Source organism: Lottia gigantea (genome assembly GCF_000327385.1).
Source record: "Lottia gigantea unplaced genomic scaffold LOTGIsca_36, whole genome shotgun sequence".
Classification (NCBI taxonomy): Eukaryota; Metazoa; Mollusca; class Gastropoda; family Lottiidae; genus Lottia; species Lottia gigantea.
Window position 1 is genome coordinate 2,163,496 of NW_008709220.1, and position 17,913 is coordinate 2,181,408.

The 17,913-nt window shown below is 32.0% G+C and overlaps 3 protein-coding genes across 3 annotated transcripts in view; 1 reads left to right on the forward strand and 2 right to left on the reverse strand.

The window, feature by feature from the left end:
* Window positions 1–1,906: 1,906 nt before the first annotated feature.
* Window positions 1,907–7,406, forward strand: LOTGIDRAFT_121170 (hypothetical protein; the record flags this gene model as incomplete). Its single annotated transcript, XM_009058929.1, has 8 exons — window positions 1,907–2,090; window positions 2,495–2,664; window positions 3,256–3,417; window positions 3,826–3,979; window positions 4,540–4,642; window positions 5,179–5,257; window positions 6,248–6,446; window positions 7,312–7,406. The coding sequence occupies 8 exons, from the start codon at window positions 1,907–1,909 to the stop codon at window positions 7,404–7,406; spliced, it is 1,146 nt and encodes a 381-aa protein (XP_009057177.1).
* Window positions 7,407–8,537: 1,131 nt separating this feature from the next.
* Window positions 8,538–9,131, reverse strand: LOTGIDRAFT_121281 (hypothetical protein; the record flags this gene model as incomplete). The annotated part of the gene is made up of 1 exon (XM_009058930.1): window positions 8,538–9,131. The coding sequence occupies one exon, from the start codon at window positions 9,129–9,131 to the stop codon at window positions 8,538–8,540; it is 594 nt and encodes a 197-aa protein (XP_009057178.1).
* Window positions 9,132–11,672: 2,541 nt separating this feature from the next.
* Window positions 11,673–17,913, reverse strand: part of LOTGIDRAFT_162914 (hypothetical protein) — a gene marked incomplete at both ends in the record, with an annotated part of 17,437 nt that continues 11,196 nt past the window's right edge. Inside the window, one exon of the mRNA XM_009058931.1 lies at window positions 11,673–12,101. Within this exon, the coding sequence (XP_009057179.1) occupies window positions 11,673–12,101 (429 nt within the window). The remainder of the gene's footprint in view (window positions 12,102–17,913) is intronic.

The window sequence follows — 17,913 nt, forward strand, 5'->3', positions numbered from 1 at the left end:
ACACTGTTTTCTGAATTGAAATTTTGCAATTATTTTCATATGAATTGAAATATCAACTACAAAATACTACTAGTTATCTAGCGAGAGTCTTTAGATTGATGAAAATGTTCACCACTGTAAACCATTATGTAAACATGATTTTACAGTGGGGAATTTTCAGACCAAAAGTCTAATAGATGATTTGCAGTAAATATTAATAGGTTGAAGGTCAAAAATTTTGAAGAAAGATCAGCAGGTTTTGACTTAATTGCTTTAATAATTAATGCATCAATGAACTTAATGATAATTATTGGCTATTTATCTTATGGCTAATTTTGGTAAAATTAATGACAACTTGTAAGGTCGGTGTTTTAGGTTCAAACAGACTTTGACCCAGTTCATTTATGTACAGATTACAAAGTTTTTGGTCTTTTTCCTTCTGGCTAACAACATGAGAAATGTGACAAAAATGTGTAAAATCTTTTAAAATGTATCTAATGACCTTTTAGTTGGTGTTGTTGTTTTTCCAGTTTTGTTATTCTTTCTTTATTTACGATATTTAGAGATTTACAGCACGGTAAATTTTTATCATAGACTGTTTATTTTGAACTGGTATCTATATTAAGTTTTTAATGGATGATTATTAATATTATAAATGTGTATTGTAAGGTAACAGTACAATATGACCTGTTGTTGACTTGAGACATAATTTTTATCTTTTTATCTTGTCTAGGACTACTAGGTAAAATAATCACTTATCAAATTTCATAATTGATAAATGTTTTATTTCCCTAGTGTTCTTTTGGTAAGATTAATCATTCAATCTCTTCTAGTATCTTAATCCATGTCCTAAATACAGTACAGTAATTGATCAAAGCAATAAATATTCGTTTTATAAGCTTCCCTCTATGATACAACTATAAGCCATTGAAATTAAGCAATTAAAATATTTTGATTATTAATGGATCAATGATCGGGAGCATGCTGTGGATAATCTATCTCAAATTGGTAATCGATACCCAGCACTAATCTTATCTTATATTCTTGTGTGTTTAACAGGACCGATTTATCTCGGCTTAGTTCTTCCGTCTTCACAATGTCAAGTTATTACAAACTTCATCTTATTCCTTGAATACAATACTATCAAAGTATGAAACGAGTAATAGCTTGACATTGTGAAGATGATTATCTGTTTATGATATAAAACAGTTTGTAATTCATCTTGTCAAGTAGCCTACTGAAAGATGATACAATTTTCAATAATAATATTCAGTGGTTTTAAATAATTATTCCTGCTGTTACATACATATTTTAATGGAGAAAAATTAATATTGACAAACTGAAGCAGATGTTTCATGTTTAAAATTTTTGAATGAGTTTGATATAGGCCTATTTAATTTCTAAACTCTGATTCGACCATGACATGCGTACTTAATCGTTACTTGCTGAAACGAGCAATAAATTCTAAGCAAGCTAATTAGGGTAATTCTGGTTGTTTCTAGTTGTCTCCTGGTCAGTTCTTGTCAGTTCATGTTTTTAGTAAGCACGCATGAAATGGTTTTACAAGGAACAACAATATTACAAAGTTACAGATTTTACCAAAACACTTCTGGTACAAAAAAAAACTGGTCATGTTTGTATTTTGAATCAGATCTGATAATACAACAATATCTTTGCCAGATTGTAGCTATTTCTTCCCCTAGTTTTTCAATATTAAAATGAAAAATGATTTTTGATCTCATTTCTGTTAAGAATACAACTATGTTGAATGTATTCTGTATTTTACTTTCCATCCCGAATTCCATTTTTTCAGAAGTTAGATCAATTTGTGTAAAGATGTAAATTAATTCTTCAGATTATTTCTCTAAATTTCTATTTTTCATCCTAAATTCCATTTGTTGCAGAATTGAGTTGAAGCTGTATGAAGATGGCAGTGATAGAGAAGATAAGATTAGGATTAACTCTACTAGGGTTTATAATCCTAGCCTATACCTATATAGCAGCAGGGTTTATCATCTCCGCATTGATGTTATGTTCCTGTGTAATATGGCCGATAAATAAGACTATTTATAGAATTATAAATGTACATCTTGGTTGGTGTTATTGGTCTTGTAAGTACTGGTACTATATTTTTAACTCACGTTCTGTAGTTTGCTGATACCTCAGCGGCTCAACTATGTGAGTGGGGAACCATGGGACCTCCCTAGAAATTTTTTTTAACATGTGCTATCCTGTGTTATTTTCTTAGGGTGGGGCCCGTGGTTACATGATAACTGAATATTTACCAGCAATGTTATAGACTGCTAATAAATTATGACATCTGATTGAAAATTAGAATGATGTAAATTGATGATATCAGTGTCCCTGATACACATACAAAATTTACAGAACCTCTTTACAATCTCTTTAAGTTTGACATTTTTATTTCTTTCTCATATACGTTTAATTGTTTTTGTTTATTTATAATTTCTATGAATTTCAAGTCTATCATGATCTCTGTTGTTGTTTTTTTCAGTTTACACGTTTCTAGGAAGTTGGTGGTCTAATTCTGAATGTTATGTGTATACTGATATGGCAGATTTCAAACATTTTGGTAAAGAGAATTGTATATGTATTCAAAATCATCGATATGAGATAGATTGGTTGATGACATCAATTGTGGCAGAGAATTTCCAGATGCTTGGGGTAGGCTTACAAATATAAAAATGACAAATCAAATACAGTATAAAAAATTTTAATTGAACTTGTGCCATTTTTTTAACCAATCATACTTTAGTCTCACAAACTGGAATTTTTTAGCAAAGCTAATCAGTAATAGTGTTCTCTCGCTCGCCATCCATTCCTAGTTTTAGATAATTATCAGATTGGGGGTAACAATTAAACACAATAAACCTATACCTTTAAGCAGTGTGCAATGAGGGAATTTTATATTGCACAGAACAACTGGATACTTTTATCATGTCTGCCACCTATTTGTACCCCCAGTCTCGGGAGGCCAGTGCTGCCACTTCTTTTATATACAGTCTAACTTGGTTAACGGTCACCTGTATTTAGCACCACCCTTAATGAGTTAGACTGTACAATGTTCACCAAATATAATATTGTGAATATATCTCATGTATAATTAATTACTAGAACTGAACAGCTCTGAGCATGTCAAGATACATTGGCCCTATAAATTTTGGAACTCTAGGAACCCTTCTGTAGCCCTTCTAACTCCAGGTGCCCCTTGGTCTATTAAATATTGTTCAAACCAATCTTTCTCTTTTATTTCAGAATCATAAAGTTTACTCCAAGAATTCTCATAAATATGTTCCGTTAGTGGGCTGGACGTGGTATTTCTCGGAGTCCATCTTTTTAAAACGAAACTGGCAGGAAGATAAGTCTATTTTAAAAACAGGATTAAAAAATTTAACGGAATATCCTGATAATTATCCTGTCACAGTAAGTATCACAACTTGTCTTTTAGTATTCAGTTGAATTTATTAAAATCCAAGATATCTGATTTCCCGATATTTTTTGACGTGAAAAAGATTGTGGGGAATCCCTAAGAGAAAATCATAGGGGTAATGTGGGTAATGCAATTGGTCAAAGATCCTGAGAGGGGTAATAGAAAGAAAAAAGTTGAAAACCACTTACCTTAAGCTAATAATTAGTACCCGCAAGACAATTCATGTAATCAAAATCTCGTCCAAATTATGGCAAAATCAAGAGTAAAAGTTGTATAGTAGTGGACTCCAGCAAAGAGAAGTACCATCAGGTGTTTAGAAAAGAGTAAGTCTGCCAGGCCTGTGACACCTGCCGCTATTATATTTATAAACTAACTTGTTTTTGTTTTATCACCAGGTGTATATGTACCCAGAAGGTACAAGGTTTACAGAAGAGAAATATCAGTCTAGTTTAGAAGTTTCTAGATCTCGAGGCTATCCTGATATGAAACATCATCTTCTACCTAGACCTAAAGGTTTTACTGCCTTTGTACGAGATATGAAGGGAAAATGTAAGTTGTTTTTTTTCATCTAGAAAAATAGAGCTGTTCCTATATTCCTAGGGCCTTATTCTTAGAATTTAACAGTACTTAATACAGTAATCTGATTGGATGATAAAACTCAATTTTAGGATTGACCAATCAGATGACTAGAACGCTAAAATCATTAAAATTCAAGTTTTCTAGAATAAGGGTCCTGGTGTACAGTACTTCAGTTGACCCTACTGTTAGAGATATGACCAAGGACCAGTTTTAAGTAATGAGTCTTAGGGATGTAGCAGTGACTGGGAAAACCTTAGTACAAATAGGGGGCAGACTGACTCAATGAAGGGACAACTTTTGGGATTAAGATTCCAAATGCAGATACCCATGGCTAGTCTGACATGGAGGGTCTGCAAAGGTTTCTTTTTTTTTGGATCTCCATTGTAATCTAGCAGGATTTATACCAAGGTTACATACTACTGATACTACAAGCAATTTAAAACAGCAAATCACATCCTACTCTCAGCCGTTCAAAATCACTTTTACATGCCAGAATAGGCAATTTCAAAATTGAATACGTGTATTTGTAGTTGCAGCTGTATATGATAGTGAAATAGTATTTGAGAAACATCCTAAGCCATCCATATCCACCATTGCTCAACGTATACCTGTCATAGCCCATTTGTCTTTCAAGTAAGTTTGTACGAATCACATTCAGAGTTATTGTTCTTGACTTTAATTTACACATAATTATATCTCAATCAGCTTCACATTGATTTGTTGAGCACCATGTGTTTTTAAAGTAAGTTTTAATAAGATTGTGTTTTGACAATAGGTTACAGAGTTATTACCCTTGCTCTGATTTATTCTGAATCTTGTTCATATTTCCAAAGGGAGCACTGTGAATCAATTTATCAGATGTTTTTTGCTAACCTGAGGGTCTAGGGTTCAATCACAAGATAATACCTTCAGACTTTTCAATCCTGTTTCCCCCCTGTCAGTGATTGCATGTAAGAGGGACTGTCATGTAAAAAGCTTCTAGTCGTTCGTATGGGACCATAAATCGAGGTCCTGTGTGCTCCAGTGTGCTACATGCTGTGCACAATAAGATCCCTCGCCAGTCGGAAAACATTAAGGAGTTGCTAATGTAACTGTCGTGGAAAAATTTCCCTCATTGCACTGGAAGAAGTAGATATGAAAGATGTAAAACTCTGTTGTTGATATTACAGAAGATATAAACTAGAAGATATTCCATGTAAAACTGATGAAGAATGTGCTGAATGGTTGAGAAATCTTTATCTTGATAAGGTTAGTTATTGTGTACTGGTAGTTGAATGTATCTGATGGATATAATGTCTTAAAGATTGGTTCCATTATTTTCATAAATGAAAATGCTAATACTTATATGAATAGAAAGTAGAGGTGTTCTAATGACTTCGAAAAATACCAGTTTGTCTCACATATCCATAATTACTTCATAATTATCTAAATTAGAAGAGAATTACCAGCAGAATTCCAATGAGTGACCGATCAAGAAAGGTCAAAAAGTATTTTTTTGGTTAAAACTCTTAATTATATGCAATAAGAACATAAAGATATGATTAATAATACATGATAATTCATTAGAAACACGAATTAATCAAATAATTTGCTTAATTTGACACTAAAATATAAGTGACAGGTTTGTCAACCCTTTTTACCAATCAGTCTCAGAAACAGGAATTTTTTAGCTAAGCCAATCTCTGATATAATGTTCACAGCTGAAAGTTGAAATTTGAGCCTTCAAATCCATGTGTTTCCAGAACTTGTCTTTTCTTGAGGCTCTGCCATATAATTTTTAAACTACAAATCATTCTTTAAAGTTCTTGAATATGAGAAAATTAGTGTTTTAGTAACTAAAGACTGTTATATTTCTGACAGCTGTCAGTTGGCATATGTATGTTACCTTGCCTGGCAAGCTATCTTTACTTCTTTTTATAACAACAGATGCCAAGCTGATAAACTCAGTTGGAAAGTGTCTTTAAAGGGACCGGTGGGTGATTATGGGGGTTGATTTGGTCTTGAATATATGTAAACAAAATGGGAGCTTCTGTCCCTTTAAGAATGTTTCAGAAATGCAGACTATCATCAGTGGAGTGAGAATACTGGTCATAATTGCATGAGAGAATGTTATTCATAACCCTTGATTTTAGAATCTTCTTTCAGCAGTACTATATTTGATTGTATATGAACCATAACTCTATCTATTGGTAAACGAAGTATCAAGGTGACTATATTCTATGATGATTTATATTTTAGGATAAGACGTTTGATGAGTTTATTAACAATGAAAAGTTGAAAGGAACTCCGTATAAAATACCCAAGAGTTCTCGAGGATTATTGAATGTATTTTTCTGGTGTTTTCTGACATGTTATCCGTTGTTTAACTATCTATGTAATGTTATTGTCGCTGGTACGTCAACTCAGAGAATTATAGTATCTGTAGCTTTCTTATTTGGTAAGTCTTTTTAATTCAATTAAAAATCAAATGTTGGTCTCACTAGCATTACTGGCCCTGTATTCTCAAAACGCTAGGATGTCCTAGAATTTGTATCTTGATGAATTGCCTATGCACACCAATATTGCTATTGAGATCAACGGTTAAAGATGGATTCCCTTGTCTCACATGTCTATAATTAATTCATAAATAGCTGAATTAGGAGAGAATTACCAGCAGAATTCCAATGAGTGACTGATCAAGAAAGGTCCAAATGTTGTTTTTTTTGTTTATCCAGACAGTACATAAATGGACATTTATGATTAATCATATGCAATAAGAACATAATGATATGATTAAGAATACATGATAATTCATTAGAAACACCAATTAATCAAATGCTTAATTTGACACTAAAAATAAGGAAACCATCTTTAATAGATGTAGTTATCAGGTTGACCCCTTTCATTAACATAATTCTACGACATCAAACATTATTTTCTCTCCTACTTCATTGATAAATGATAAAAGGGACATTCGTTTGACCAATCATAGTTAAATCTCACAAAGAGGAATTTTGTTAGCTGAGCTAATCAGTAATAGTGTTCACAGCTCACCGTCGAAATTCATGTGTGACCAGAATTATATGGTTAAAATGATGACTTGTCTTTTCTTCTGCCATATATAGGAAAGATATAATAATATAGAAAGAGAAAGTGAAATTTCTAGTTTGAGATATTTTTGAAGGAATTATGCACATTTTGAACAGTTCAAGTACTTCTGAAGATTATTTACATCCAAATTATTTACATCCAGATTATTTAAGACCCAAATAACACTAAAAAATGGCGAACGGTGGCATTCATAAGTATGGTTTATATTTCAGTGGTGGTTATATTACGATGGATTATATCTGTAACAGAAATACAAGATGGAGGTCAAACTACACCCAAATCAACTCAAAACGGCAAGCAAGATTAACTTCATGAAAAACCTGTTCTATATTTACCTTAAAGGGGATTTTAAAATGGTTTTTACGACCTTATATTTATCAGTGACACTGATGGCACTTTTCACCATTCAAAATTCAATCAGACTTCTTTCAGAAGTGGTTCTTGTAATTCTGCTAAAACTAAGCAATTAATGGCAAGACTGTAGCAAAAGCTGCAACTAAAATCAAGAGGCCTTAGTCATACATCTCTTAGTTAGAGTGGAATTACACTAATTCAAGATGATTGATTGAAAATTAAAATGGTGCTAATCGATGCTATCAGTGTCCCCAATACACATAAAAGTTTTCACTATTTCATTGATGATTGGCCCTCCGAGCGCCTCCCCTTTGATGATTTCAGAGGGTACCAGTCCTGGTTGGAGGTCTACTCCACGGTTCCTATATATACAAAGTGTGTGATCAGGGATTTCTCAGGACTAGAAAACCTCCTCATGGTCTATATTCAGGTATAAAGACGAGAATAAACTTCTAAGGCCCTGGTTCCCAAGCTGGGGTGTTTTCACCCCCTGGGGATGTGGGACCAGTGTGTCAGGGGTGTGGCCAACTGGTGTAAAAGAATTTTATTTTGAATTGAGAGAGCACCTCACATCATCACATGCTGGAAATGTGGATGATACAAATGCACCACTGATCTGCAGTGCAAGGTGCGGAATATAGTAGAAAATAGTAGAAAATAGTAGTACCAACATGTCCGAACACTTGTTCTATTTTCTTCTATATCGATAATCCATCACCGTACACCTCATCTATTCGTCACCTCATTCAGATTATGTAATATTAAAGTTCGAAAGTCTTGTGAAGGGAATCAAAAAAGATTATCTTTATCAGGAACATTTCTGGATTCTATTTACACCATTCATCTTTCCTTCTGATCATTGTGGTTCCTGATATTCCAGACTAGATCATTCACAGCTGGATATAATTGTCAGGTAACAAACAATCAACTCCAAAATTCTAATAATGAGCTCTTCCATTCATACATATAACTACATATTGATAGAAAGTATGCATGTGTGGAAGAGTTCAATAGAAAGTTGAGGGGTGTTGAGTGCGCTGATTAGCTGTATTCACTGGAGTATCTAATCTCAAAATATGCTTTATCACACACGTGACGTCATCAAGCACTTAGTTTTAGTGGAATTGCAGGAACCACAGACATCTGATGGAATAAAAGTATATAAGATAAAGTTTGATTTAGATAATGTTTGAACATTTGATTTAGATAATGTTTGAACATTTGATTTAGATAATGTTTGATCATTTGATTTAGATAATGTTTGAACATTTGATTTAGATAATGTTTGAACATTTGATTTAGATAATGTTTGATCATTTGATTTAGATAATGTTTGAACATTTGATTTAGATAATGTTTGAACATTTGATTTAGATAAAGTTTGATCATTTGATTTAGATAATGTTTGAACATTTGATTTAGATAATGTTTGAACATTTGATTTAGATACTGTTTGAACATTTGATTGAGATAAAGTTTGAACATTTGATTTAGATAAAGTTTGAACATTTGATTGAGATAAAGTTTGAACATTTGATTTAGATAATGTTTGAACATTTGATTTAGATAATGTTTGAACATTTGATTTAGATAAAGTTTGAACATTTGATTGAGATAAAGTTTGAACATTTGATTGAGATAAAGTTTGAAACATTTGATTGAGATAATGTTTGAACATTTGCTTTGGATAAAGTTTGAAACATTTGATTTAGATAATGTTTGAACATTTGATTTAGATAATGTTTGAACATTTGATTGAGATAAAGTTTGAAACATTTGATTTAGATAATGTTTGAACATTTGATTTAGATAATGTTTGAAACATTTGATTGAGATAAAGTTTGAAACATTTGATTGAGATAAAGTTTGAACATTTGATTTAGATAAAGTTTGAAACATTTGGTTTAGATAAAGTTTGAACATTTGATTGAGATAAAGTTTGAACATTTGATTGAGATAATGTTTGAAACATTTGATTGAGATAAAGTTTGAACATTTGATTGAGATAAAGTTTGAACATTTGATTTAGGTATTGTTTGAACATTTGATTTAGATAAAGTTTGAACATTTGATTGAGATAAAGTTTGAACATTTGATTGAGATAAAGTTTGAAACATTTGATTGAGATAATGTTTGAACATTTGGTTTAGATAAAGTTTGAAACATTTGATTTAGATAAAGTTTGAACATTTGATTTAGATAATGTTTGAAACATTTGATTGAGATAAAGTTTGAACATTTGATTTAGATAAAGTTTGAACATTTGATTGAGATAAAGTTTGAACATTTGATTTGGATAAAGTTTGAAACATTTGGTTTAGATAAAGTTTGAACTTTTGGTTTAGATAAAGTTTGAAACATTTGGTTTAGATAAAGTTTGAACATTTGATTTAGATAATATTTGAACATTTCATTGAGATAAAGTTTGAACATTTGATTTAGATAATGTTTGAACATTTGATTGAGATAAAGTTTGGACATTTGATTGAGATAAAGTTTGGACATTTGATTGAGATAAAGCTTGATCATTTGATTGAGATAATGTTTGGACATTTGATTGAGATAAAGTTTGGACATTTGATTAAGATAAAGTTTGGACATTTGATTTAGATAATGTTTGAAACATTTGATTGAGATAAAGTTTGAACATTTGATTTAGATAATGTTTGAAACATTTGATTTAGATAAAGTTTGAACATTTGATTTAGATAAAGTTTGAACATTTGGTTTGGATAAAGTTTGAACATTTGATTTGGATAAAGTTTGGACATTTGATTGAGATAAAGTTTGATCATTTGATTTAGATAATGTTTGAACATTTGATTTAGATAATGTTTGAACATTTGATTTAGATAAAGTTTGAACATTTGGTTTGGATAAAGTTTGGACATTTGATTTAGATAATGTTTGAAACATTTGATTGAGATAAAGTTTGAACATTTGATTTAGATAATGTTTGAAACATTTGATTTAGATAAAGTTTGAACATTTGATTTAGATAAAGTTTGAACATTTGGTTTGGATAAAGTTTGAACATTTGATTTGGATAAAGTTTGGACATTTGATTGAGATAAAGTTTGATCATTTGATTTGATAATGTTTGGACATTTGAATCAGATAAAGTTTGAACAGTTGGTTGAGAAAAGAAACTGTAAAATGATAAGGTTTATTTGTTAGTTTTCTATGGATTGTAAACAGGGTATATTTTATATCAATTGTCTCGTTTTGATATTTTTGTATATATTTGTGTGAAATGGAAAATTGGCTTTTTAGGCCATGAAATTTGATATTGTGTTAAAACCTGACGTGGATTTATGAAGGTAAACTATATACATCTATCTGTTTTCATAAACATTTATGTCATTTATGTCTTTTATAGCTATGAAGCTAGCATTAGGAGAGCGATAAGCAATGCATTTTAATTGTTTATCTCACTCCCATACAGTATGTCGGTCATCTACTTGACATCCCTCGACTTTCTAATAAAATCTTCCACGCATGCATATTATTATTAATATGTAACAGTATATGTATAACTGGAAGAGTTTATTTGTGTAGTTAAGGGTGATTTGATTGCGTGTCAATTACACCCAACCTTGTTCCACCCAAGAGATGAATGTTGAATATTATTATTTTGTTATGTTATAATATTTTTGATAAATTATCTATGCATAATTATCATTGTATAATCAATATTTTATAAATATCTTGGAATAAATTTTACTGCTGAATATTTAGTGTTTTTTTTTTTCATCCACACGATCAGTGTACCTGCTTGTTCATCTATCAGACTCTAGAAACAGAGATTCCAAAGGTCAGCGTCATAACGATTGCTCCATTACAAGATTCGTTGAAAATTAAATCATCACGTACATACCTACATCAGAGGTCAATTAGTTATGTCAGAAGTAGAGAAGTTAAACGTGAAACGTCACGACATCGAACGTGAGACGTCACGAAATAAAACTTTACTTCATTGCAACTCAATTCATAGACAGAAAATAGTCTTATCTTTAGTACGAAACAAGAAAACAACGTCGTAAGGTAATAGATATGAGCGACTTCATTGAATTCCCAAGCTTTGACGAAACACGTGGCATCTCGATGCTTGATACATGCAATTTGCGAGTGATGTTATACGAAAGATTAAGATATAAACAATAAATTTTTATCAAAATTAATTACTGTTATAAACGAAAACTATCACAATCTGTCAAGGTTACCAACTGCTACCACCTCCTCTCAGATATCCTCCATTTCCACCCATCATCCCTTTCCCAATATACCCTCCTCCCATTCCACCGTATCCACCACCGCTACCATATCCAAAATTTCCGTATCCCATTCCACCGTATCCACCACCGCTACCGTAGCCAAAATTTCCGCCGTATCCACCCATTCCGTATCCACCATAGCCGCCGCCCATTTTTCCATACAGTCCCATTAAATTTCCGTTTCCAAATCCTCCGTAACCGCCCATCATTTTGCCGTAACCTCCAAAAGTAGGATATGACATCATGGGATATCCGCCTCCAAAACCTCCACCTCCGTATGATCCGGATCCAGATCCAATATAGCCACAGGATACGGTTACTATGGTGATATACATACACAATAAAGAGATGATTCTGGAATTCATGTTGATTGTCTGAAAGAACAAAAATGAAGGTCAATACACTGTTAAAAAAAATAATAATTCTCTTCAGACCAGAGGTTCTCAACCTTTCTCAGCCTTTATACCCCTGGAGCAATTACACCCCCAAAATTTGTTTCACACAGAGGTGCTCTCTCAATTCAAAATAAATTCTTCTCCTACACTAGTTCACCATACCCCTGACAGTCCCAGAACCCTAGGGGGTGAAAACACCACAGGTTGGGAACCAGGGCTCACAACAGACTGTTTTAGCACTGTCAGATAGGTTATTGACCCAATACCTGATTCACCAATTCACATGTGTTACTATTAAAATCATATAGTTCTTAATAATCAAGGATCCTTTAAACAGAACCTGAAAAATGTTGTTATAACTCAAAGTTCCATGCAATGCGAAATTCGGACAACTGATATATTTTCAGCCTGCCAACAGCTGTCTGACGAATAGCTTAAAACTCTGAGTAGTAACGTCATAGGTTCTGTTATTAAAAAAATATAAAGTCTCTACAATTGATGTACTGAGCACTATTTTAACAATGGTATTTCTATATCACCCTACAATTGATGTATTGAGCACTATTTTAACAATGGTATTTCTATATCACCCTACAATTGATGTATTGAGCACTATTTTAACAGTGGTATTTCTATATCACCCTACTATTGATGTATTGAGCACTATTTTAACAGTGGTATTTCTATATCGCTCTACAATTGATGTATTGAACACTATTTTAACAATGGTATTTCTATATCACTCTACTATTGATGTATTGAGCACTATTTTAACAGTGGTATTTCTATATCGCTCTACAATTGATGTATTGAGTACTATTTTAACGGTGGTATTTCTATATCTCTCTACAATTGATGTATTGAACACTATTTTAACAATGGTATTTCTATATCACTCTACTATTGATGTATTGAGCACTATTTAACAGTGGTATTTCTATATCGCTCTACAGTTGATGTATTGAGTACTATTCTAACAGTGGTATTTCTATATATCTCTACAATTGATGTATTGAACACTATTTTAACAGTAATATTTCTATATCCCTCTACAATTGATGTATTGAGTACTATTTTAACGGTGGTATTTCTATATATCTCTACACTTGATGTATTGAGAACTATTTTAACAGTGGTATTTCTATATCGCTCTACAGTTGATGTATTGAGCACTATTTTAACAGTGGTATTTCTATATCGCTCTACAATTGATGTATTGAACAATATTTTAACACTGGTATTTCTATATCACTCTACAATTGATGTACTGAGCACTGTTTTAACACTGGTATTTCTATATAGCTCTACACTTGATGTATTGAACAATATTTTAACAGTGGTATTTCTATATATCTCTACTATTGATGTACTGAGCACTATTCTAACAATGGTATTTCTATATCGCTCTACAATTGATGTACTGAGCACTATTTTAACAGTGGTATTTCTATATCACTCTATAATTGATGTATTGAGCACTATTTTAACAGTGGTATTTCTATATCGCTTTACAATTGATGTATTGAGCACTATTTTAACAGTGGTATTTTTATATCACTCTATAATTGATGTATTGAGCACTATTTTAACAGTGGTATTTCTATATCGCTCTGCAATTGATGTACTAAGCACTGTTGTAACACTAGCATTTCTATATAGCTCTACTATTGATGTATTGAGCACTATTTTAACAGTGGTATTTCTATATATCTCTACAGTTGATGTACTGAGCACTATTTTAACAGTGGTATTTCTATATCGCTCTACAATTGATGTATTGAACACTATTTTAACAATGGTATTTCTATATCACTCTGCAATTGATGTATTGAGCACTATTTTAACAGTGGTATTTCTATATCTCTCTACAATTGATGTATTGAGCTCTATTTTAACAGTGGTATTTCAAATCAAGATGAAATCACATTGCAGTCCGAGAAACTCGACATATATACTGAGATGAACTGAATGAATATGTATTGAGCACTATTTTAACAGTGAATATTTACTGGGCGCTAATTATTAAATTTCTCAAAAGAAAAGGAAAATGAGTGGAAAAGTAAGCTTTTGAGAAGAGAATACTTGAGAAATGGATACAATGAAGGAATTTAATCCCATCTCAAATCAACATTACAACATTCTGAGTAGTATATATACCACGGTTCTTATGACTTAAAATATCTAAACATGATTTAAAGGACAGTGGCAACATTTTTTAACCAATCATATCCTAGTCAGAAACGAGAATGTATTACCCAATCCAATCAGTAATAGTATTCACAGATCATCGTCAGAGTCCAGAGTTATCCGCGCTTGAAATTTAAAAAAAAAGGCGAGTCGTCTTCTCTTGATACATTGTCATATATAGAAAAGACATCTTTAGAAATCGAAAAATAAATTCCTAGTTTGAGATATTTTTGAAAGAATTTATGTGGTTTTACTCTAGAATACTATTTACATATATTCAAGACTCAAATCAACCCCTCAAAAATGGCGCATCCGTTCCTTTAAATATGTTAATTAGTAAGACATGTGGGATATATGACTTGTAGCTTATATAAAATGATTGACAGATTGATGATATTACGAAATTAATGACGTTACCATTTTATCCAATGCAATTAAATCTTGTGCAAGTCGTGAGTATTAAATAAAGGGGTGGTGCTTCAGCCGTGTAAATCACATAATAACATCACAATAGACTGTCTATTGTATACCTAAGCTCCACCTACTTTTCCTTTAAGACACGTTTGGCTTTTATGTCCAGTTATCCAAATATGCTACAACAACAAATTGATGACAATAGACCATGGTTTTTCTCGAACACACATTTTAAGTAATTTATTTCTTAAAAACGTTAAAGAAAAAATGCAATATGTGTCACAATTAAAATTAGTTCGCTTCTTCTTCTCGAATTTTAATTAGACTTAAGTTAATAAAGTTATTCTACATTTCAGCCTTACCTTATAATACTATACACACTGACACAACTGGTCAAAAATATCCTCAATTTCTTATTTCCTTATTTGGAGGAGTATTATATAGATATTCAAATAATAATGACGTCATACTCGGGCTTTATTGTCCATGTATTACACAGTCTATTGATTACCATTACAAGTTCTCATCTATATATCAAACGGAAACATCCCGAAATTAACGAAAGATCAGCGAAACATGCATATTTGATGCAAATTAACGGGTAGATGTCACCAGTCAAATCGTCAAGTTGGAGAAAGGTAGAGCTGCACCAAACATCTTCCCGGGGTCAAAGTTCGTAGGCTTGAGTTTTAATTACAGGAAATAAAGTGTATCATCCTTTCAAAAAGAGACCAATATCAGCTATTTATATAGTCGTCATAATATTTACTTTACCAGTTGATAGAGCTCAATATCAGCTATCTGTATAGTCGTCATAATATTTACTTTACCAGTTGATAGAGCTCAATATCAGCTATCTGTATAGTCATCTCAATATTTACTTTACCAGTTGATAGAGCCCAATATCAGCTATCTGTATAGTCGTCATAATATTTACTTTACCAGCTGATAGAGCTCAATATCAGCTATCTGTATAGTCATCTCAATATTTACTTTACCAGTTGATAGAGCCCAATATCAGCTATTTGTATAGTCATCTCAATATCTACTTTACCAGTTGATAGAGCCCAATATCAGCCATTTGTATAGTCATCTCAATATCTACTTTACCAGTTGATAGAGCTTAATTTCAGCTATTTGTATAGTCATCTTAATATTTACTTTACCAGTTGAAAGAGCCCAATATCAGCTATTTGTATAGTCATCTCAATATTTACTTTACCAGTTGATAGAGCCCAATATCAGCTATTTGTATAGTCATCTCAATATTTACTTTACCAGTTGATAGAGCCCAATATCAGCCATTTGTGTAGCCATCTCAATATTTACTTTACCAGTTAATAGAGACCAATATCAGCTATTTGTATAGTCATCTCAATATTTACTTTACCAGTTAATAGAGACCAATATCAGCTATTTGTATAGTCATCTCAATATCTTCTTTACTAGTTGATAGAGCAGAATATCGGCTATTTGTATAGTCATCTCAATATTTACTTTACCAGTTGATAGAGACCAATATCAGTTAATTGTATAGTCATCTCAATATTTACTTTACCAGTTGATAGAGCCCAATATCAGCTATTTGTATAGTCATCTCAATATCTACTTTACCAGTTGATAGAGACCAATATCAGCTATTTGTATAGTCATCTCAATATTTACTTTACCAGTTGATAGAGCCCAATATCAGCTATTTGTATAGTCATCTCAATATTTACTTTACCAGTTGATAGAGACCAATATCAGCTATTTGTGTAGCCATCTCAATATTTACTTTACCAGTTGATAGAGCCCAATATCAGCTATTTGTATAGTCATCTCAATATTTACTTTACCAGTTGATAGAGCCCAATATCAGCTATTTGTATAGTCATCTCAATATTTACTTTACCAGTTGATAGAGCCCAATATCAGCTATTTGTATAGTCATCTCAATATTTACTTTACCAGTTGATAGAGACCAATATCAGCTATTTGTATAGCCATCTCAATATTTACTTTACCAGTTGATAGAGACCAATATCAGCTATAGGTATAGTCATCTCAATATTTACTTTACTAGTTGATAGAGCCCAATATCAGCTATATGTATAATCATCTCAATATTTACTTAACCAGTTGATAGAGACCAATATCAGCTATATGTATAGTCATCTCAATATTTACTTTACCAGTTAATAGAGACCAATATCAGCTATTTGTATAGTCATCTCAATATTTACTTTACCAGTTGATAGAGACCAATATCAGCTATTTGTATAGTCATCTCAATATTTACTTTACCAGTTGATAGAGCCCAATATCAGCTATTTGTATAGTCATCTCAATATTTACTTTACCAGTTGATAGAGCCCAATATCAGCTATTTGTATAGTCATCTCAATATTTACTTTACCAGTTGATAGAGCCCAATATCAGCTATCTGTATAGTCATCTCAATATTTACTTTACCAGTTAATGGAGCCCAATATCAGCTATCTGTATAGTCATCTCAATATTTACTTTACCAGTTGATAGAGCCCAATATCAGCCATTTGTATAGTCATCTCAATATTTACTTTACCAGTTGATAGAGCCCAATATCAGCTATTTGTATAGTCATCTCAATATTTACTTTACCAGTTAATGGAGCCCAATATCAGCTATCTGTATAGTCATCTCAATATTTACTTTACCAGTTGATAGAGCCCAATATCAGCCATTTGTATAGTCATCTCAATATTTACTTTACCAGTTAATGGAGCCCAATATCAGCTATCTGTATAGTCATCTCAATATTTACTTTACCAGTTGATAGAGCCCAATATCAGCCATTTGTATAGTCATCTCAATATTTACTTTACCAGTTGATAGAGCCCAATATCAGCCATCTGTATAGTCATCTCAATATTTACTTTACCAGTTGATGGAGCCCAATATCAGCTATCTGTATAGTCATCTCAATATTTACTTTACCAGTTGATAGAGACCAATATCAGCTATCTGTATAGTCATCTCAATATTTACTTTACCAGTTGATAGAGACCAATATCAGCTATCTGTATAGTCATCTCAATATCTACTTTACCAGTTGATAGAGCCCAATATCAGCTATCTGTATAGTCATCTCAATATTTACTTTACCAGTTGATAGAGCCCAATATCAGCTATCTGTATAGTCATCTCAATATCTACTTTACCAGTTGAT